General features: G+C 40.8%; 2 protein-coding genes across 2 annotated transcripts in view; one reads left to right on the forward strand and one right to left on the reverse strand.

Annotated features, from left to right (window-relative positions):
- The window catches only part of LOC143289951 (cytosolic beta-glucosidase-like), a 196,243-nt gene that overhangs the window by 40,295 nt on the left and 131,216 nt on the right, over nt 1–24,732 (forward strand). The window lies entirely within an intron of this gene.
- The window catches only part of LOC143289953 (tektin-like protein 1), a 19,354-nt gene continuing 2,981 nt past the window's right edge, over nt 8,360–24,732 (reverse strand). The window contains exons 2-7 of the mRNA XM_076599218.1: nt 21,618–21,722; nt 19,846–20,055; nt 16,745–16,900; nt 16,378–16,473; nt 12,493–12,606; nt 8,360–10,548 (exon numbers count right to left, since the gene is read on the reverse strand). Coding sequence (XP_076455333.1) covers nt 10,357–10,548; nt 12,493–12,606; nt 16,378–16,473; nt 16,745–16,900; nt 19,846–20,055; nt 21,618–21,722 — 873 coding nt within the window. The 3' untranslated portion in view covers nt 8,360–10,356. The remainder of the gene's footprint in view (nt 10,549–12,492; nt 12,607–16,377; nt 16,474–16,744; nt 16,901–19,845; nt 20,056–21,617; nt 21,723–24,732) is intronic.

Here is a 24,732-nt window from a genome sequence, read left to right on the forward strand (position 1 = left end):
TTTATCTTTGTTTAGTCAGTATCCTAAGATCACTCATAGTTCTTTTGTTTTGTAACACTGGAAGGGAACATTTGGAACAGAATTCTGTCAGTGTATATGAAAACTTTTAACTTAAAAAACTGTTCCTAAAACAGGCGCTACATTGATGTCAGTCTCCCGTTATTTTTATCTTGACAGTTGATTATTGACAGCTGGTGCAAACTAGGCCTGTCGGGTTTTGCTCTGTTGGCCATGGTACTGTGTATGACACCAAATTAAAGGATCATTTATTTTACTCCAGTGCTGATAATTATATGACTTAATCGAGTAAAATGTGAAGCACAATTTCAATGATACCATACCTAACAGCAAATTAAAGGATCATTTATTTTACTCCAGTGCTGATAATTATGATTTAACCCTTTCACTGCCAAACTCGCATTTATGCAGCAGCTAGGTAGAGGACACATGTCACTGAAGGGTGACCAGATCATGGGTCTGTTATCCATGAACCTACTGCTCTTTATTTTCAGTGGTAGGATAGGCCATATCTTCTACACATCACAGGGGGAATCCCCAGCTATTCTTAGACACCATATTTTCTGTGTTTATAGCACAAGGGAAATTTGCACTCTAAATTGACTGGCAGTGAAAGGGTTAATCAAGTAAAATGTAAAGTACAATTTCTATGGTACCGTTCATGACACCAAAATATATTTATTTTACTCCAGTGCTGATAATCATGACTTAAATTAAACAAGTAAAATATGAAGTACAACTTCATGTGATTTTAGGAACTAAGTTTTTTCTGTCGTTGTGTTGAAGACTGTGTCTTGGGCCAGGGTTTGAAACATTCGTGCAGTGCGTGTGTGTGGAAGTCATTCACCTTGTTGGTAGTTGGGATAGTGGGCAGGGGACGGGGTGTGTGTGTGTGCGTGTGTGTTGGTTCCTGTTTTGTCTTTTTGCTGTCACCATCACAGCAACAGAGCACGCAGAGGCCGGCTGCCACCTCTGCTCTCTGTTGTTTTTTTCTTTTCTTGTTTTTTTTTCTTCTTTGTCGTCATTTTCATTAGCAATGCTGAACAAACTTCTTGGTTGTTTTGTCTGGGGTTGGGTTTTTTCTGGGTTTTATTTTGTCGGAATTATATCACACTTGTGATATCTCATATCACACTTGTGACAACATTGAAGGTTGTTTTTTTGTTGTTTTTTACATGCATGTATGTGTGTGTGCATGCAGGATTCCAAATTCCTGCAAGTTTTGATATGATGATGAATATCTGTTGGGTTCGGTATCTTGGGATATTTTAGGTAATTTCGGGCGTTAAAGTAGAATAATTCATAGATTTATAATTTTTTTTATATTAATCAAGTAATGACATGAAGCAGCAGGAGTTAGCTGTGCTACAGAAGAGAAGAGAAATGATGGTGTTTGGGCTGCAGCCATACATACACACCCTCCAAGGAAACTGGCCTATACACTGTCCAGAGAGAGAGAAAAAAAACTATTTTCATAAAATATTGATGCAGTGCCGTATACAGTACATGGGGAAGAACTCAGCATGATGTTGATCACCAGGGATGCATCGTCTCCCCTGACCTCATGCATTATTTGGTGGTATTGTCACATGTAGCAGCCCTACAATAAGTGGGAAATGAGTTTTCCACCCCTCCTTTCCTTACACACTCACACACACACATGTGCGCCCACACATACAGGCACTCTCATTAACACTTCTCTCTTGTCTGTGTCTCTGTTCTCTCATTAATTTTCTATCTCTTCTCTTATAAAAGCATGTAAACACTCACACACACACACACACACACACACACACACACACACAATGCCCACATTCATCAAGTAAACATATGGATCACTCAAACATACGACTCGTCAGCCTGAAAATATCACAGAACAAATAAAGTTATATTTTCTTCTTTTAATATGGATATATAGTGTGCATTGTGGATGACTCAAGACAAAGCCACTGTACATTTCTTTTATTAATAGAAATTATAAAAGACAAAACTGATTGGACAATGAATGATGGAGATGCCATGCACATCAGTGACAAAACCATGACAAACACACAAAACACTGGACAGACTTACCCACAGCCAGCCATGAGTTCTGACAGAAATGATGCAACATTATGCATGATATTATATAATCACTGATTGCTGAAAAATAAACACACACACAAAAGTGCATGATATTATATAATCACTGATTGCTGAAAAATAAACACACACACGAAAGTTAAGGTCCTGGAACTTTTGTCAGTAAAATTTATATATCCACTAAACCTCATCAAAAGTGTCACCCATTCCAAAATCACTCCTTGCTGATGTTTTCTTGAACTTCCCAAAATTCAGAATGGTCTTTTTTCTTCTTTTTTTTTAAGGTGGCAGCATCATTTTAAAACTCACATGACACGTATCTTCTCCAAGGCAGTGAACTCCAAGAGATCTTCAGCTTTGGTAAAAAACCTCACCAGTGACAACCCCATCATGCTGATGACAAAATAGTGCTTTTTTTTTTTCTTTTTGTCCATCTTGTATGAATAAACGCACATTTTGTATGCACATAAACACACAATCTTTCTATTGAAATCATTCAGCTTCAACGTCACATGGCAATATAGGTCACACATCAATGCAGTCCCAGAAAGAAAAAAAAAATCAGAAAAACTGAAAACGGGTATCCCCTCAAGCCTTGTGTTGGGGTCCCTTCTTAGGTCTGGAGTTCTGGAAGCTCTTCATGCATGCTGCCTGTGTGTTTTTGCGTTGATGGCACAGTGCTGGACGATCTCTGAGAAAAAATAGAAGTATTTAAAAAACAGGGTTGCACTTCTTTCAAAAAGAAATGAAGAAGTAAAAACAACCAGTTCAAAATAACCATTTCATGAATCAGAGCTGGAGTCAAGGCGTTTGTTATTCCAACAGGGTTTTGAATTCAGCAACCCACATGGGTCCAATTCAGGACAGTCCAGATGCTGGTCAGAGGTTGCATGTTGCTCCGTGTGGGCAGGCGTCTTCATCCTGAAGTTGTGACTCTGCAACTTGTTCATGTTTGAGACAACATTGAGGACAACATCACCACCAACATGGCTGTCTCTCAAGAACCAAGGATGATGATGATGCTTTGTGCCGTCAGTGGAAGCCATCGGTGAACACTGCATTTAGCTCCAGAGCCTAAAGTCTGAAGCACGTACGTGGCTGCAGGTGGGTATGGAATGCCAGGGGGTGTTATGCAGCTCTGTGTCGCCATTCTTGAGCAGCTAAAGGATGAAGGATGAGAATGCACAACATAACCTGAGTGTGATAGATACCGTAGTGGAAAAGATGTTGATCAGGGGGGACAATCCCACTCTCTCGGCTTCAGAAGTTCAGGTCCAGTGGAACGAAGAGATAGTAATGCGTAAATTCAGAACATAGTTTAACAGTCACAACAGAAAAAAGGCAAGTTCTGTGGACCACCAGCACCGAGACCTCAGGTCAAAATGGACCCAGGCGCGGCTGTGTGCTCACATGACGAACATTGGTTAATGCCACTGAAGAGATGGGGGCAGCAGAAATTCATAATGATCATTACCATAATGAAGGGAAAAAATTAAACATGAAACTCCCAAAAACAGAGTATGGCTGCCTGCATGGTGGGGTAAAAACTGCCATGCATGTAAATAAAAGCCCACTTGTACATGACTGAATGTGGGAGCTGCAGCCTATGAAGAAGAAGCTGAACATCAAACTTCCAGCAGATTCAAGTATAAAAGACAGAAAGTCTCTGGTTCAAATAAAATCAGAAAACGTTAAGTCTTCAGTACATCATCACACACATGCCCCGGAGGGAAATGAAACGACATCAGGAAAGAACACCTGACCAGGCTAATCCTGGCACCTGTGGTTAAAAAGGTAAAAAAGCCCCACAGCATTTTACGGTCACCGGGGCAGTGAATTCATGTTCACTATGTCCAGGGCTCAGCATAGGAAGGCAGAGACCAATCCTCTCCTTCCGCTGTTTTAACTTTACCCAACCGAGTGGAGTGATGGCCTAGAGGTAACGCGTCCGCCTAGGAAACGAGAGAGAATCTGAGCGTGCTGGTTCGAATCACGGCTCAGCCACCGATATTTTCTCCCCCTCCACTAGACCTTGAGTGGTGGTCTGGACGCTAGTCATTCAGATGAGACAATAAACCGAGGTCCCGTGTGCAGCATGCACTTAGCGCACGTAAAAGAACCCACGGCAACAAAAAGGTTGTTCCTGGCAAAATTCTGTAGAAAAATCCACTTCGATAGGAAAAACAAATAAAACTGCACGCAGGAAAAAAATACACAAAAAAGGGGGGGTGGCGCTGTAGTATAGCGACGCGCTCTCCCCCAGGGAGAGCAGCCCGAATTTCACACAGAGAAATCTGTTGTGATAAAAAGAAATACAAATACAAACAAATACAAATCAGGTACCCATTCACACCTGGGACGAGTGAGGAAAATCAGAGAGAGTGCCTTTCCCAAGGACACACCACCATGCCGAAAGAGGGTCTCAAACCCTGATCCCTGGTGAACACTGGATCAGAAGTCCAACACCTAACCAAAACTGCCAGAGCGCCTGTGGTTATGCCTTCCAAAGCACCTGAGTTGGACTTCGAAACTGATAAAAGTTGGGAATATTTTTTTTTCAGCATCACTTTCAAATTGCTTATATCCTTTAAACACATTCAACACATTAGTGGATGATATTCCAAACAAAGCTTGCAACATGGGGAAAAGCCCAGTTTACTCCTGGGCTCAAAAGTTTTGATATCATGTGTGATATGAAAGTCTGTTGTTTTTTTAAGTACATGGGGGAGGAGAGTAGGAGTTGTTTGACACAGACTTGAATTGGGAGTTTAAATACTTATTGACAAAAAGCCCTCATGGTCAGGCTCTTCAGGGCTTTGGTCTTGGTTTCAGTGAGGGCTGTGCTGTTTGAGGGACTGATTCCCCTTGTCACACACGTCAACAAGCTCTTATATAAAACCTTTCTTTTGGATTGACTGAGAGCGAGTCACAAATTAAGGGAGGTAATTCTTGTTACAGGTAGATGTTCCAAACATTGTGGTGTCATAAGAGAAATTTATGAAGAAGACAATTTGATTTGAAAAGGCCAGAATTTAACCGGTCTAGCTTTGGAATTAAATACATGCATGTAGATTACAGAATATCTACAGCCATACTACACTGCTAAGCTAGACATTACACATATATTGCTTTTAAATGTAGCACTCTCAAAGGACTCCCATTACAACAGTGTTCAGTGTAATACTTTGAACTTTGTACATGGCTCCAAATTTGTAATGTTTCGAGTCAGTTTTTTTTTACATTACAACAACAGTATCACTTCAAGAAGTAAGCATCCACACACAGGAAAATTTAAAGAATTCATCAGTTTTCTTCAGCACGGTAGCAATGCATCAATGGTAAATAATGATGCACTACCTCAAATATAAAAACAGTCATGCTGTAAACTTTAATGCTGGTGGCCGTAATAAACATAGATACAGTAATACTCTGGAATAACAGTTTTCAAGTGCGTCATCAAAGATTAAAAAAAAAGACATGTAAGTAAAAAGCAAGAAATATACAATTATCACAGATGCTTCATGATAAATTATTAGCCTCAAAGCAAAAACCACACAGTCTCTATCACAGGTTTTACCAACATCACGCAGTAAGTGACCTAAACCTCTAGCACTTCTGCCAGCCAAAGTGAACATTTCCAAACAATGATCATCAAGTCTTTTTGTGTTGTCTACTCTGAAATTGGTCAGTCAGTTACAATTTGACCATTTGATAAGATCAAAAGTAGTTTAGAAAACATAACTAAGCACATACATTGCACATGTTGATCTTTCGAATGTCTTTTTGATGAAACAAAACAGAAAACTAAACCGTTCATATTGTAAGGTTCAAGATTAAAGATTGCTTCTTATGGTGCTCTTACAAATATTCTAATTGAGAGTTAAGACTGTAAAGTATAAATCAAGCAGAAAAATACCTGTCAACATGTCTGATTTTAAATTCTCAAGTTCATGGGGGTACAAATGTATTTTCCGAAACAAGTAAGTGTTGTAAGAATACTGATTCTATTAAATACTTAAACATAAAGTGTGGGTTGAAAAGTAAAAGACAGAAAGTACAACAGAAAGACAGGGCGATAACATATGGTTGCTATACAAAAAATAGACATCATAATAATCATAAACAAAAGACAGAATGCTGTTTATATAGGGATTTGATTTTTTTTTTTTTTTTTTTAATACATGTATAGAGCTCTGAGAAAACTGCAAAAATGTGAGACAGTAGCAAACTGTATATCAATACTGCTTTCTAGAGACAACAGCACACACTATGACAAATGAGACAGAGAAGAATTGAGGATTATGTTGTGGGTGAAAAAAAGAAAGAAAACCACTATTAAAAAAAAAAAAATGCAATAAAAATGTAAAAAGAAATAACATAGCATTACACAAAAGGAATGACATGACTCAAAAGTCACCAAGTCAGATTACTGATTAACTGAACACAAAAAGTGAAATAAATGATGTTTTCATTTGGTTCTCCAAATCTTATCAAAAAAAATATAACCAGAAATAACTTTTGTCTGCAGTTGAGTTCCCTCCAGAAATCCTCTGTTGAAACACAACAGAATTGAGAGTAAATGATCCCATCAAATTGCAAATTTTGTGACAATATATATATATATATATATATATATATATATATATATATATTAGTAAAAGATACATAATCATATCAATTACATAGGTAAAGTAGCCCACAAAAACTTTTGGACACAGGCGCAAGCTTCATTACAAAGACTACAGCGAAACCAGAATTTTCTGTACACAGAAAGAATTTATATATGTATATATATATATATATATAAATATACTACAGTGACAAAAAAAACCTAAAACAATGAGAAAAGAAGTAGAAAAAGATGCATAACAACAAGAGAAAAACTATCATTCCTTCACCAGTGCTGTTTATAACATGTTTTAAAAATAAAAAATAATGACAAATATCAAAACACAAACAGGAACAATCAAACACAGAAATAAAGCAACAAGCAACAAGGGGCATCATGAGATTGATACCAAAGCAGGAAGGCATCATTGGTGTCATCTGAGATCAGGGTATACAGTGCAATGACTTCAATTCTGCGAACAACACTTGCAACCCGTCTTTTTCCCCTTCCTGAAAAGAAAATTTTCTATCTAAAATTACGTTTAAATAACATACTTACCGTGACCCAACTAGTGCAGACTCTGGCAGGGGTCTGACATTCCTGTCCTGTGCAAACTACTATCCGCCTATGCGGAGAAAACGAAAGCAACTACGGCCGATAACCTCCCAGAAGTAAGTAACCTCCCCTTTGTCCCGCTAGCTAGCGCCCTCTTTTTTCCGGCAGCCATCATGACTAAATATCATTGTTGTTGTTTGTTTTTTTCCAGATCACATCTAAACAAGCGCGCACAAAGCAATATTTATAGAACATAAACACACAGTATGCATTCTGTCAATATTGGTGATACATGACTCAGGAAAATTGGTACAAGTCTCCTTGTGGGATGCATGAACATTTAAAAAAACAAAAACAAAGCAAAAAAACATGAAGAATTGTCTTTATATCATAAAGCGTTAATGACAGTGACTGAAATCTTTTTTTGGTGTAATGGAAAACATGCTGCTGAATTCTAATGGTGATGAATTTCAAGGCCCCATTCACAGCTGCTCAGACCTGTGATAATGACAAACAAACAAAAAAGAAAAGAAAAAAAAAGAGAAAAAAAATGCACATTGCTCCATATATCTATAAACTATTCCAGCTGCCAGACCTTCTTTGTGTTCATCTATCTACTAATTTTGATTTTCTTGTGCGTAACATTCACTTTGAATGAGTGTGTTCATGTGTATCTCTTTGTCTGTGTAAAATGTGTGTGTGTGTGTGTGTGTGTGTGTGTGTGTGTGTGTGCGTGCGTGCGTGCGTGTGTGCGTGCCATTCCCACATAAGATATTGCACTATCGCTAACTTCTACATTTTGTAAAATGAACCACAAACAATATTCGCCAATACATTATTCCCTGAACAATAACACTCGTCTTTCATTTTTCTAGTTTTTATTCTGTCTGTATTTCTTGTCAATGATATTGTATTATTATCATCATTGAAAGAAAAGAGAACCATTATATTGTTATCACTATTATATATATATATATATATATATATGTGTGTGTGTGTGTGTGTGTGTGTGTGTGTGTGTGTGTGTGTGTGTGTCTGTCAATGTGTGTGTGTGTGTGTGTGTGTGAGAGAGAGAGAGTGCACATGGGCCAGTGGTGAGCGTGCATCCGAAAAGTTCACACTACACATGTAATGTTCTCACTTTCACTTTCGCACGTTATTCCTCTGAATTATCTGCCGCTTCTACCATGTCTCTAACAGACCTCTTATCAGTAATACTGTTAGAAGCTAATTTTTGTTTGTAAGAAGCACTCGTAACTGATCTTCACATTCTTTTTGTACACCGGTTACAGTACAAACATTTTTTTTTTTAAAAGATTGACAAGAACAAAAATGAAAGACTGAAATAAATGGAAGGACAGTACATATTCATGTCTCCAAATATTTGTGAATATATATTGAAGCAAAAAAAATGAAAGCAATAAAGAACAAAGATTTTCAGTTTCAGTTTCAGTAACTCAAGGAGGCGTCACTGCGTTCGGACAAAACCATATACGCTACACCACATCTGCCAAGCAGATGCCTGACCAGCAGCGTAACCCAACACACTTATAACCGCGTAAAGAACAAAGAAACATGACATATAAAAACCAAAACAAACACAAAAAGACTAATTTCATACTGTCAAATATTCATGAAGCTGGAATACTGTTCTGCCAGTCCAACTGTTTGTTACAAAAGTATACATACCAATAATTGTTCATGCGAAATATTTTCTTAAAAATAATTTAAACATTAATGTATTAGTGCAGGTTTTAAAAACTGCATGAATTAATAATGCTGGTTTCAAACTCTTCATCTGTTACTATATGTTGTTTTTTTGTTTCGTTTTTTTGTTTTTTTTCTTAACAAAACTGCCCAACTTCCTTTTCTAAGCAAAAGAAAAACAATTGAAAGAAATGATGCAGAAAAAGACTCAGAGTAACGCCCCATTGATTCTGTCCACTTCTAATGCATATACCTTGTGTCAGTTGGGGAGGGGTGGGGGTGGGGGGTGCGAGGGGGGAACAGAAGATGTTTAAAGAAAGAGTGACATCTGGCGGTCAAAGAACTCAACGTCCGTCTGCAAAAAGCATCACAGAGATTCACGTCATCAACTATACAGTATGAACACTCAAACTCCTTTCTTCTTTCATGAATGAAATTGACGAAAATAATGATTCTGTAGAACATAATATTCTAAAAGAATTCTTCATTTCTTTATATAAAAATCATTCTTTATTAGTGTGCCATCAACCTTCCATGTGGTACATACTTTAACATGTAAAAAACATGGTCAATTCCAAAACACTTTAAACCCAATCCCATTGAAAAAAAAAAGGGGTGGGGGGTGGGGGTGGGGTTTGGGGGCGGGGGGGGGTTACAAAATCAGATCTAGTTAGCAGAAAGCACTATAGGAAATTTTCTTCCTAAAATTACGTTTAAGTAACATACTTACCGTGACAAACTAGTGCAGACTCCGGCAGGGGTCTGACATTCCTGTCCTGTGCAAACAACTACCCGCCTATGCGGAGAAAACGAAAGTAGCTATGGCCGATAACCTCTCTTAAGTAGGTAACCTTCCCTATGTATCCCTGACTAGCGCCCTCTTTTTCCGGCAGCCATCCTTACTCCTGTTCCTGTGCTCTTCATATGGCTAAGGTTTTTTTTTCGTATTTTCTGTCTGTCTGTCGATTCTCTGCCCAACAGAACTGTCTAAAATCATTCTTCTTAATTATGTCATCAACCTTCCCAGTGGTACATACTTAGACACATAGAAATGCTTCAATTCTAAAATAATATTATTGTTAATGCCCTTTCCCTCCAACTCATTCCCTGAACAATAACGTAAAAAAAAAAAATAAATAAATAAATAAATAAAAATCTTTAAAGAAAATCTTGTCATCATTTTTTACTTCTCTCATTTAAAAAAAAATCATATATGTAGTTTAAATGAAATATTTCTTCATTTTCTTTTTTCTTTTTTTATCTATTACACGTAGTTTAAACAAAATGTTTCTTCCTTTACTTTAACTTTTCATCTAAATTCTACATTACAATAAAAATAAAAAAAAAAAATTTTAAAGACTAAACAGTCAGTTGTGGGACGATGATTAGAAATCATTTGGATTGCCGATGGGCCAACGATGGTTAGCCTTCTTGCGTCGCATGCGGATGACACTGGCATCGATGGCGGAACCGGCACTCTTGCTGCGGATGTCATCGGCCAGTTTGTACTGAGTCAGACACATCAGGCCGATGTTCCGACTCGTTGCCGTCAGCGATTGTAAGAGTCCGTCACCACTCTGAAACACATCACAAAGGTTTTTGTGTGCGTTTGGAGTTGCTTTTTTTTTTTTTTTTTCAAGATTTTTATTCAAAGGTTTATGGATACAAACTGTATGTACTTTATGCATTGGGAGGTAGACATAATAATGTTCTAAATATTAAAAATTTCACAAACATATTTTAGTGTTGTCTGTGGTTTGATGTTCTCTGTCTGTCTGTCTGTCTGTCTGTCTGTCTGTCTCTCCCCTTCTGTCTCCCTGCCTCTTTCTTGTACTCTCTCTCTCTCTCTCTCTCACTCTCTTATTTTCATTCATTATATATGTAAGCATCTATTGACTTATCTCTCTCCCTCTTCCTCTGTCTTTACATCTCCCTTTCTCTCTCTCTCCCACTGTCTTACTGTCTGTATCTCTCTTGTCCCTCTCTCTCTCTCTTCCTCTGTCTTTACATCTCCCTTTCTCTCTCTCTCTCTCTCTCTCCCACTCTGTCTCACTGTCTGTATCTCTCTTGTCCCTCTCTCTCTCTTCCTCTGTCTTTACATCTCCCTTTCTCTCTCTGTCTTTACATCTCCCTCTCTCTCTCTCTCTCCCACTCTGTCTCACTGTCTGTATCTCTCTCATCCCTCTCTCTCTCTCTCTCTTCCTCTGTCTTTAAATCTCCCTTTCTCTCTCTCCCACTCTGTCTTAACTGTCTGTATCTCTCTCGTCCCCCTCTCTCTCTCCCTTCCTCTCTCTCTCTCTCTCTCTCTTTCTGATTCACTTTTGCCTCGGGTAAACAATTCAATATAATAATTTCTGTTTTCTTTCTTGCTTTTTTTTGTTGTTGTTAGTTGGTTGATTCTTTTTTATATGTAACCTTTTTCTTTCGTTGTGCCCCTTCTTTTGAGGGCTGGATCGACGGGCGCAATAGCCGAGTGGTTAAAGTGTTGGACTGTCAATCTGAGGGTCCCGGGTTCAAATCACGGTGACGGCGCCTGGTGGGTAAAGGGTGGAGATTTTTACGATCTCCCAGGTCAACATATGTGCAGACCTGCTAGTGCCTGAACCCCCTTCGTGTGTATATGCAAGCAGAAGATCAAATACGCACCTCAAAGATCCTGTAATCCATGTCAACATTCGGTGGGTTATGGAAACAAGAACATACCCAGCATGCACACCCCCGAAAACGGAGTATGGCTGCCTACATGGTGGGGTAAAAACGGTCATACACATAAAAGCAGAAGAAGAAGAAGAAGAAGAGGGTTGGATGAAAAAAGTATTGTGCTCCATTACCTTCAGATAATAATCGAAGTTTATTATGGATGTCTCTCTCTCCATCCCAGCCCTCTCTCTCTCTTTTTCTCTCTCTGTCTAAAAAATCTTTCTCCCACTAAACAAATCTGTCTCTTGTTAATGATGCATAGTTACATCCCTCTCTGTCTGTGTAGTTGTCTTTTTCTTTTTCTCTACCCCCCTCTGAGATTTGTATTTGTATTTCTTTTGATCACATCAGATTTCTCTGTGTGAAATTCGGGCTGCTCTCCTCAGGGAGAGCGCGTCGCTACACTACAGCGCCACCCATTTTTTTGTATTTTTTCCTGCGTGCAGTTTTATTTGTTTTTCCTATCGAAGTGGATTTTTCTACAGAATTTTGCCAGGAACAACCCTTTTGTTGCCGTGGGTTCTTTTACGTGCGCTAAATGCATGCTGCACACGGGACCTCGGTTCATCGTCTCATCCGAATGACTAGCGTCCAGACCACCACTCAAGGTCTAGTGGAGGGGGAGAAACTATCGGCGGCTGAACCATGATTCGAACCAGCGCACTCAGATTCTCTCGCTTCCAAGGCAGACGCGTTACCTCCAGACCATCACTCCACTTCAGAGATCGCATGAGCATTTGAGTTCTCGCCAAAAACAACCGGGGAATTTCCATGAAAATCAAACCAAAGTGGGTCTGCAAACCCTCCCCAGTATCTCTGACCTTGATGATTTCCTGTGCGTCCGGCATCTGGTTCCCAGGATGCCTCTGGAAGACCTTCATGATTGGGCGCTCCAGGCGCTCTCTGGTGAACAGGTCCGCGTTCATCATGGGACCCTGTCGCGCGCACACACACAACACACACACACACATATATACACACACAGACAAACAACACACACACACACACACACAGACAAACAACACACACACACACACACACACACACACACACACACACACAGACAAACAACACACACACACAACACACACACATGCACACAGACACACACACATGCACACACAACAGATCATGTTAACACAGACCACAACAGATCCTGTTGAATCTGTGTACTCTTCAGGACCTATGCTATGTTTTTGTCCAAGATTCAAGGCGTGAAGACTCTCCAAATTACGTTAATTGGCATTAATTAATCAACCAACACTGCATGTCGAGTGCAATAAAACTTGCGTGAAGGTCTAAATTATGACGTCAATTTCTCACACAGTGAGAAAAGAAGTCTTGAGAAGATTGACCAATAGCAACTAACTACATGACTAAGGTCAAGGTCAAACACTGAAACAAACAATTTCATTGGCTGGCTTGGACTGTGACACAAGAACCAAGGTGTGACTGTGTGCATGGGGGGGGACTCAGACTAAGCGGCGTGTGAGCTGTGCCACTGAAACAGCGCAGTTTCAGTTTCAGTAGCTCAAGGAGGCGTCACTGCGTTCGGACAAATCCATATACGCTACACCACATCTGCCAAGCAGATGCCTGACCAGCAGCATAACCCAACGCGCTTAGTCAGGCCTTGAGGGGGAAAAAAAAAGGTGAATAAATAATAGATAAGCTTACACAAATAAATAAATAAATAAATAAATAATAACTATAATGTTAAAAAAAAAGGTAGTAGTAATAATAATAATAATAATAATAAATAACAATAATAAATAAATAAGATAACAATGATGATAAATAAGCAAATAGATGTAAAACATGAAGACACACATTTACATATACACCCACACATGCATAACTGATATGCACCGAACATGCAGTTTCACAGATATGAAAGCACAGTTGAACACTTACTTGTACAAGCACACACAGCGCAGACGATGGGGCAGCAAAACAAACAAGTTTCAGTTTCTCAAGGGGGGGCGTCACTGCGTTCAGACAAATCCATACATGCTACACCATATCTGTTAAGCAGATGCCTGACCAGCGACACACCCCAGCGCACTTAGTTAGGTCTTGAGTGCATGCATATTACTTTGTGTACAAATCAGAGTAGATTACTTCTATGGACTTTTGCCAGATGGCACCCCCTTTTTGTTGCCATGGGTTGGTTTTTTTTCAGTTGCCCCAAATGTGTGCTTGACACAGGACCTTGGTTTATCATCTTCATCTCATCCGAATGAAAAGACGCTCAGCTTTATTTTTCCAAGTCAAACTTGGGAGAAAAGGTGGAAAGCAGGAATCGAACCCAGACACTGAACTGGCAGATGAGTGTTTTAACCATTCTGCCACCTTCCTCCTTGAAACAAACAAACAAACAAACAAAATTCATTGGCCAATTGTCGCATGCATCAATCATCAACCGGCAAAGTCAGGTACAGACGCCTGTAAGATATATGACTCAGGGGCCGAAGTAAGAAGACAGTCAGGGAAGACTGCGATGGGCGCAATAGCCGAGTGGTTAAAGCGTTGGACTGTCAATCTGAGGGTCCCGGGTTCGAATCACGGTGACGGCGCCTGGTGGGTAAAGGGTGGAGATTTTTACGATCTCCCAGGTCAACATATGTGCAGACCTGCTAGTGCCTGAACCCCCTTCATGTATATGCAAGCAGAAGATCAAATACGCACGTTAAAGATCCTGTAATCCATGATCCAAGAACCTACATCGAGGAACTGACAGCAGAAGCTGAGAGTGCAGCAGGTCAGCGGAACATGAAGCGCCTGTATGAGATCACCAGGACACTCTCCGGGAAAAACAGCAACCCAAGCCGGCCCGTCAAGGACAAAGACGGAAACACCATCCTTGGCGAAGAACAGCAGAGAACAAGATGGGCGGAGCATTTCAAAGAAACGCTCAACCGACCAGCACCACCCGCCCCACCAGACATCCCACCACCTACCAAGCTCCTCGACATCAACACCAACCCTCCCAGCAAGACCGAGATCGTCAAGGCCATCAAGTCCCTCAAGTCAGGAAAGGCAGCCGGCCCAGATGGAATTCCACCTGAAGCTCTGAAGGCCGACATCCAGACTTCAACTGAGATGCTGCACCCTCTCCTTTGCAAGATCTGGGAACAGGAGCGAGTGCCAAAAGACTGGAAAAGAGGACATCTTGTAAAGCTGCCAAAGAAAGGGGACCTTTCATCCTGCAACAGCTGGCGGGGAATCATGCTGTTGTCTATTCCGGGCAAGGTACTGAGCAGAATCATTCTTGAGAGACTGAAGAACGCTTTGGACAAGACACTTCGGGACGAACAAGCAGGCTTCCGACAAGATCGCTCGTGCACGGATCACATCGCAACCATGCGCATCATCATCGAGCAGTCCCTGGAGTGGCAGACCCCCCTGTACACAGTCTTTGTCGACTTTCAAAAAGCTTTTGACAGTGTCGACCGAGATGTCATCTGGAGAATGATGTACCACTATGGATTTCCACCAAAGTTTGTAACCATCATCCAGCAAATGTACGAAGACGCCACCTGTCAAGTGATCCACGACGGGAAACTGACGGAACCTTTCAGTGTGCAAACCGGCGTCCGTCAGGGTTGTTTGCTCTCACCGACCATTTACCTGATGGTGGTTGACTGGGTCATGAGGCAGTCTACAGCAGATCGGAGGACAGGCATCCAGTGGACTTTCACTAAACAGCTGGAGGACCTAGACTTCGCAGATGACATAAGTCTTCTCTCCCACAGGCAGCAAGATGCGCAGGAGAAACTATGTCGTGTGGCAGAAGAAGCTGAGAAGACTGGACTCCAAATCAACATTGGGAAAACAGAGGTCATGAGGGTCAACAACAAGAAGCAAGATCCAGTGCAACTACACCAAGAGAACATCAAGGAGGTTGACAAGTTTGTCTACTTAGGCAGTGTTGTCAGCAGAGACGGGGGGACGGACGAAGACATCAAGAGCCGTATCAACAAAGCAAGACACGCCTTCAACACCCTTCGACCAATCTGGAGATCGACAGCCCTCTCAATCCGCAACAAGATCCGGATTTTTAACACCAACGTGAAGTCGGTTCTACTCTATGGCTCAGAGACGTGGAGAGTGACAAAGACCAGCACCCACAAGCTTCAGACATTCACCAACAGATGTCTAAGAAACATCCTGAACATCAGATGGCCAGAGGTTGTCTCCAATGAAGAACTTTGGAACATGACAAAACAGGCCCCACTGGAGACGGAAATCAAGAAACGGAAATGGGGATGGATAGGCCATACACTACGCAAGGCTGCAACAAACATCACAAGACAGGCTCTTGATTGGAACCCACAGGGGAAAAGGAAAGTTGGCCGTCCGAAGCAGACCTGGCGGAGAAGCATTGAGGCAGAGACAAGGGCGGCCGGAATGACGTGGGCCGAACTGAAGAGGACCAGCCAGAGCCGGGTGCGTTGGAGGAGTGTTGTTGCGGCCCTATGTTCCCCAAGGAATCAAGAGGAATAAGTCAAGTAAGTCAAGTAAGTCAATCCATGTCAACGTTCGGTGGGTTATGGAAACAAGAACATACCCAGCATGCACACCCCCGAAAACGGAGTATGGCTGCCTACATGGCGGGGTAAAAACGGTCATACACGTAAAAGCCCACTCGTGTGCATACGAGTGAACGCAGAAGAAGAAGAAGAAGAAGGGAAGACTAGACTCACCAGAGTGTACCCCCTTGCACGGTCGGTCTCCTCGAACCAGCGCTTGGCACGGTTTATGGCGTGGCGGTTCTCTCCGTGAGTTATGTCCAAGTGTTGCTGCAACACAAAGAAAGATCTTTGAATTCTTAAAATCTCTATCAAAATATCTACTTGCCAACAAAACGTGCACAGTAAAACACAGAAAATTAGATTGTTGTCATTGACATATGAAATATTTACATGTATTTTTTTGTAACACATCCAAAATTTCCCACCCTCTCTCTCTCTGTCTATCTAGATCCCTCACACACACACACACACACACACACACACACACTAGATCTAACAGAAGACATTGTTTAACTTCTGACACAAACGATAGCCATACCTTCAGCGTTTCAGTTTCTGCTACTTTCTTTGTGAGTCCATCGTTGACTGACTTGTGAGCTGCCCTGAGCAGTTTCTCCACCCTGTCAATGGTGTCGCGTAGACCTTTCCGCAGGTATGCCGAGCGGCTTCGGGCTTCTGCGCCATCTTGCAATGCCTGCAGCCGTTCGTTGGCAGTTTCAGTTTCAAGGATGGGTCAGAGCTTTTATATATGTACTGAGCCATGTATGCCACACAGAATCTACATAAAACGAACACACACACACACACACTCACACACACATATATATATATATATTTGTATTTGTATTTCTTTTTATCACAACAGATTTCTCTGAGTGAAATTCGGGCTGCTCTCCCCATGGAGATTGCGTTGCTACACTACAGCACCACCCTTTTTTTTTTGTATTTTTTCCTGCGCGCAGTTTTATTTGTTTTTCCTATCGAAGTGGATTTTTCTACAGAATTTTGCCAGGAACAACCCTTTTGTTGCCGTGGGTTCTTTTACGTGCGCTAAGTGCATGCTGCACACGGGACCTCGGTTTATCATCTCATCTGAATGACTAGCGTCCAGACCACCACTCAAGGTCTAGTGGAGGGGGAGAAAATATCGGCGGCTGAGCCGTGATTTGAACCAGCGCACTCAGATTCTCTCGCTTCCTAGGCGGACGCGTTACCTCTAGGCCATCACTCCACACACACACACACACACACACACATATATATATATATATATAGAGAGAGAGAGAGAGAGGGATTGATAAACAGATAGATCTAGATATGGGTATGGATATAGATACAGATAGATAGACAGATAGATAGATATTTCTTACACATTTTTTCTGTATATCATTACTTTTATTATGAATGTTTATATAGCATTTATAATGCACTTATATATATATATATATATATATATATATATATATATATATATATATATATATATATATATATATATATATAAAACGCTCATATCTTTGGTCAGACACCCAGCTCTTAGCTCTTTACAAATACAGAGTCATTTGTACAACTGGCTGCCTACATGGTTAGAGCTGATCTGCTGACAGCTACCCTTTAAGCGCTCAGCATCTGTTTCCTGTGTCATATGTACTTAAACAAGTCTGTTTTCAGACTTTTTTGACTCACTTGTGTAAACAAAGTGAGTCTATGTTTTAATCCGGTGTTCGGTTGTGTGTGTGTGTGTGTGTGTGTGTCCGTGTGTCTGTGTGTCCGTGTTAAACTTTAACATTGACATTTTCTCTGCAAATACTTTGTCAGTTGACACCAAATTTGGCATAAAAATAGGAAAAATTCAGTTCTTTCTAGTCATCTTGTTTAAAACAATATTGCACCTCTGGGATGGGCACAAAAAAATTAAAAAAGAAGCCTAATTATATGCAAACTGCATTTACTGTTATATTTATATTTTTTGTATTCTCTAAACTTGGCACTTTGACCTCTTATTCTGACACAACAAGAGGAGTCATTATTATCATTTTTTGTTCAAACAGGAACTTCTTTTGCTAAGCATGGAATTTTTATTTATTTTGCAAACGTTTTGGTGCAGATAGTAAAAAAAGGAAATTACTCTGTAATTAATGCTCGGGGACTTAATTTATCACAAGTGAGTCTTGAAGGCCTTGCCTCTCTTGTCTTCTTTTTTTTTTCTTTTCCACTAAACCACGGCTTCCAGTCGCGTGTTGTTTAACTAGCTATCGTCTCATATGACTTGATAATGTAAGCAGTGGTATTATGATTTCCCAGTCGCCTTCCAACAGCTGTTTTCAGACTTACTTATAAGTTATATACTTAGATAGACATAGATCTCTCTCTCTCTCTCTCTCTCTCTCTCTCTCTATATATATATATATATATATATATATATATATATATATATATATATATATAATTATGTCTGAAAACAAGACTATTCACTAAATGACCCATGCAGAGTGCCTAAACCAGGCTAAAGGCAGCTGTCGGTCAGTTGTGTAAATGATCCTGTGTTTTGTAAAGCGCTTAGAGCTGGGTCTCTGACCAACAATGGGTGCTATATGAGCATTGACAGTACACGCAAGGACAATAATACTACTAATGATGACACTAATCACAACAACAACAACAATAATAATAATAATAATAAATAATGATAATAATGATACTGATAATAATTAATAATAATGATAATCAAAATCGAAGAAGAAGAAGAATAGCAACAACGCCAACAATAATACCCTACATCGTCAGTCTCAGGTGTGTAGGGTCCCAAGGCATCCCTATCCTCTGTTGTCAACCGGCGACTGTCGATGGTGGTGATGCGGCCATCAAGTCGACTTTTGTCCGGATTGGTGTATGTTGTATTATGTGAACTGTTTTTGTTTTTCTCTGTTTTTCTCTGTTCATATACCCCTTCATTAGGGGCCTTGGCCTATATGAATAAATCATCTTGAATCATCTTGAATCTTGAATCTCTGTCCTTGATGCATAATGTCCATTGCAAATTACCCCCCTTCAAATGGGTCCATGGTCTTTTCTTGAATAAATCATTGTTACTGTTAAAGTTATCATAAGGGAGAGTTTGCAGGCCCACTTTCATGGGGGAACCTTTCATCGCTTGCAGAGGGAGAAGTAGGTCATATGACATCATGGGCAGCCCCACCACCACTCGCTTTTCTGAGTTTGCACTGTCTTTGTTTGGACAACTTTTTGGTAGAGTTTATAAATGGAACGGTTCGAACAGCAATGGCAGAGATGTGAGAAGAAAATATGCTCAGAGTGAACACAAATGACTAAAGCAAACAATGGGTGTAATTATAAAACCAAACATATCTTGTAAACTTGTACACACATAAAAAAAATTCACTGAAATTATTCAAAATCCTTTTGTCAGGACGGTGGGTCTCTGACCAACAATGGGTGCTATATGAGCATTGACAGTACACGCAAGAACAATAATACTACTACTAATGATGACACTAATCACAACAACAACAATAATAATAATAAATAATGATAATAATGATACTGATAATAATTAATAATAATGATAATCAAAATCGAAGAAGAAGAATAGCAACAACACCAACAATAATACCCTACATCGTCAGTCTCAGGTGTGTAGGGTCCCAAGGCATCCCTATCCTCTGTTGTCAGCCGGCGACTGTCGATGGTGGTGATGCGGCCATCAAGTCGACTTTTGTCCGGATTGGTGCTGTTGGTGATGGAGGAATTGGCATGGCACAGAAGGTCAACGACACGGTTCCTTTCCTGCAGCACAGCGAAGATTCGTCGACGCGCTCTTTCCAGCGTCTGGAACAAAAAGTGATGGCCTTGAGCTAACGTGTTCGCCTATGAAGCAAGAGAATCTGAGCGCACTGGTCCGAATCCCGGCAGAGTCACCAGCATTTTCTCCCCTTCCACTAGACCTCGAGTGGTGGTCTGGACGCTTGTCATTCGGATGAGATGATAAACCTAGGTCCCATGTGCAGTATGCACTTAGTACATGTAAATGAACCCCTGGCAACAAAAGGGTTGTACTCTCTGGCAAAACTCTGTAGAAAAATCCATTTCGATAGGAAAACATAAAAAAACTGCACACAGGAAAAAAAAACAACAAAAAAGGGTGGCGCTCTCAGTGTAGCAATGCGCTCTCAAGAACAAGAACAGAACAAGAACAAAATTTTATTCCATAGGCCTCCGGCCCCTAGAAACAAAAAGAACAATGTAGAATGCCTATTAAGGAAAAACGAAAACATGAAACAAGCCATGCATGCAAGAAAGTGGAATTTCCTAAACCTACAGATTTTCATTCAGTTATTTTCACAACTGACAGCCAGTACAGAGGGCATTACTCATCTATATTACCTACGAAATTGTTTCAAATTTTCAATGCATAAAAGATATAAATTCCTAGGCTCCTAGTTTTAAGCAATGCGCTCTCCACGGGGAGAGAGAAATCTGTTGTGACAAAAAAAAGAGTAATAATACAAAGGGTGAAAAAAGCGAAACAAAGAGACGTAAAAATGACTACGATATTTTAGTGATGACAACAAAGCACAGCAGTCATCATGTATTGTCAAGCGGCCACAGAAAGTCAAATCTCTGCACACATGCATACACACACATAATCCCAGCGATATTTTCTCCCCCTCCACTAGACCTTGAGTGGTGGTCTGGACGCTAGTCATTCGGATGAGACGATAAACCGAGGTCCCGTGTGCAGCATGCACTTAGCGCACGTAAAAGAACCCACGGCAACAAAAGGGTTGTTCCTGGCAAAATTCTGTAGAAAAATCCACATCAATAGGAAAAACAAATAAAACTGCATGCAGGAAAAAAATACCAAAAAAAATGGGTGGCGCTGTAGTGTAGCGACGCGCTCTCCCTGGGGAGAGCAGCCTGAATTTCACACAGAGAAATCTGTTGTGATAAAAAGAAATACAAAAGAAATAATCGTTACTGGCCTCAAAACCTGGTTTGGTCACAGGGGGTACCGCTAGACAAAGACTGCTCAACGCATCAGCAACATTCTACCATTTCTGGCGGTCATGGGACAGGACCTGAGTTTTGGTACAGCTCCTCTCTGTACAATCAGTGACGCTGCTGTCTGCCCACTTATTTCGCTGTCTGCCTCGTCTCCTCTTTTCCCCTGCACTGCTCCCTGAAGAGTTGTTCTTCAAGACCCAATTGAATCTTGTCATGTGGCCATACCATCTCATTTTCACTTTTTTCACTTGCGGTCAGGAGGTCTTCATACTGACGCACACACTTACACACACACATATACACAAGACACACACACACACGCACACACATACACACACACACACACACTAACACACACTAACACACACACGCATGTACACACACACCTGAAGCTGCTCCTGCACCAGTTTCAGCTGTGCCTCCAGCAGTTTCTTGCTGTTGAACAAGTGCGCTCTCTCTGCATCCAGTAGGTCATCTGCCCCGTCGTGCTCCTAGAAAACAGAACAGGATTGTGTCATACTGTATCGAATCATATAATATCATATTGTAACATACCCAGCTTATATCACAGATTGACATCAGCTTACATTTAGGCCAACAGTAAAACAGTAAAGCTTAGTCTTTTGTGAAAGACTATGACTCTTAAACTAGGACAGTAGGAGGCAAGATTGTACTGGCTCTTAGTGCTGCAGCCTTGGAGGGGGGTCGGGGGGTGGGGGTAGCTGGCCTTTGTAAACCATCCCAACACCGACTGTCAACAACGCGACTATTAATGATGAAATGAAAAAGAAGAAGGAATCATTCTTATACAGCGCAAAATCAATGTGCTGTACACACTCCACTCACACCACTCATTGCAACATACAGCTATCATTATGAAGCTGAGGGAATGACTGGCAAAATAAGTGTCTTGAGACCAAACTTACATTCACTCAAGAGTCAGAATCTTACACTGAATGGATGACAGTGAAGTCCAATTTTTTTTTTACAGTGAAACTAGAACAGCATACACTGTCTACATTCTATTCTTTGGAAGTTTTAACTCTCTCCATACGAACGGTGAAAGAGACGACATTAACAGCGTTTCAGCCCAATTACCATCATCAAAATATTGCAAGCGGAAGGCTCTTATACTGAAGAGGTGAATGTTGACAAAGAATACCACAATTCTGACGATGGAAGCTAAAGGTTGGGTCATTCAGACACCCACTGGACATCCGAGGGGTCTGTGTAGAGGAGAAGAGAGGACTGGCCGTACTGAGTGAGTTAAGAGCTGTTCACTGGAAGAACAATGGTAAAAGAAGAGCAGTATGTGGGGAAAGCAAAATATATTGATACAGCTGAAGTGACCCATCAAAATAGATTGATACAGCTTGAAGTGACCCATCAAAATAGATTGATACAGCTTGAAGTGACCCATCAAAATAGATTGATACAGCTTGAAGTGACCCATCAAAATAGAATGATACAGCTTGAAGTGACCCATCAAAATAGATTGATACAGCCGAAGTGACCCATCAAAATAGATTGATACAGCTGAAGTGACCCATCAAAATAGATTGACACAGCTTGAAGTGACCCATCAAAATAGAATGATACAGCTTGAAGTGCAAAATATATTGATACAGCTGAAGTGACCCATCAAAATAGATTGATACAGCTTGAAGTGACCCATCAAAATATATTGATACAGCTGAAGTGACCCATCAAAATAGATTGACACAGCTGAAGTGACCCATCAAAATAGATTGATACAGCTGAAGTGACCCATCAAAACAGATTGATACAGCTTGAAGTGACCCATCAAAATAGTGACAGGCAAGAAGCGCAACTTTGTATTCACATCCAAATTAAAGAGCAAGCTGGCTCGGCTCTTTCAAAAGCGGTGATCAGTCTGTGTTCTTGTCTTCTTTTTGGCAGAACAAGTAAACACAATATGATGATGATGATGATGATGCCGTTGTGTTCTAAAGGGGCTCAATCAATCAATCAAGTCTTCAATCAGTTGACTGACCAGTCAGTCAGTCAATCAACTGACCAGTGTACAAGTCAGTTGGTAGGTCAATGTACCAGTCAGTCAATCAAACCACACCACCTCCTGTCCCACTCTCACCCTCCCGCGATCTCTTGCACCATAATAGGATTACCAGCAGACCACTGCCTAAGAACGGTAAGCTCACCATGACTTGAAAACTACCACTTTAAACGGCACTGTGTGCAGTATAAAGTACGCACACATGATGCCAATCTGGCCAGAGGTCATTCATTAACCCCTTGACTCCTGCTGATGAGTATGCTCATCAGTGAAGGGCTGTTTTTGAACTGAGGTGAGACTGAGGTAACAGTCGAAGATGTTGGTCACCATTCTCAATTTGGACGTCTTCCTCCTGCTAGGATTGCAATATCTTTGTTCACAGCAGAAACCAGTTACCCCCATTTAAAAGTAAACAAGAAGGAAGTTCTTGCAACTTCAAATTTAAGCCACACTGATTTCACAACAACAAGGTTCAACAGTCAAGGAGCCTTGGAGTTTGATTGGCTCACAGATGGCAGGCAAACAGCCAGACGTCTTATCACTGAGTTGCTGCGAATTTTAGCCAAACAGAGCAAACACCAATGGGCACTAGTTTCCATCAGTTTGACTTGGTACAGTATATGACACCAAACAAGGGTGTTAAAGTTTGATCAATGCAAGTTACAACTTACTGACAACTAGGTCAGTGAAGCCAGTGTCAAAGTTAAGCAGGACTAACCCCGAGGATGTGGAATCCACCCAGGGCTTAATCCTCCTCCCCATGGGCTGGGCTGGCTAATCCTTACCATGAGCTGGATCATGGTTTGTTTCAAACTGGTCTAGGGCACCTGCAGGGTGATTCAATAAAGTGGTGTTTGGGTCGGAAATGTGAGCAGCCTTACTCCCATACATATGAAAGGTGGTGCATCATCAATCAGTTGATCTGATCAAATTACCATTGAATTACTGTCAATCAGTTGATCTGATCAAATTACCATTGAATTACTGTTGTGGAATATGATCATTTATTAAAAAAAAAAAAAAAAAAAATCAACAACACACAGCAAAGCAGAATGAAATAAACTAAGATAAAACAGCACAAGAAAAAGAGACATAATAAATTAAATGATTGAAGATAAAACATGCATACACAAACACCCACACGCACACCCACACACACAAGCACACACATACACTCAATACACACATACACACACACACACACATGCATGAACGCGCACGCACACACACACACACACACACATGCATGAACGCACAAGCACACACACACACACACACACACACATGCATGCATGCATGCATGCATGCTTGCAAGCACACATGCATGAACGCATGCACACACACACACACACACACACACAGCACACACACACATATACACACTCACACATTCATGCATGCTTGCAAGCACACATGCATGAACACACACACACACACACACACACACACACAGATTCACAATGCAC

The sequence above is a fragment of the Babylonia areolata genome, chromosome 14 (assembly GCF_041734735.1).
Source record: "Babylonia areolata isolate BAREFJ2019XMU chromosome 14, ASM4173473v1, whole genome shotgun sequence".
Lineage (NCBI taxonomy): Eukaryota > Metazoa > Mollusca > Gastropoda > Neogastropoda > Buccinidae > Babylonia > Babylonia areolata.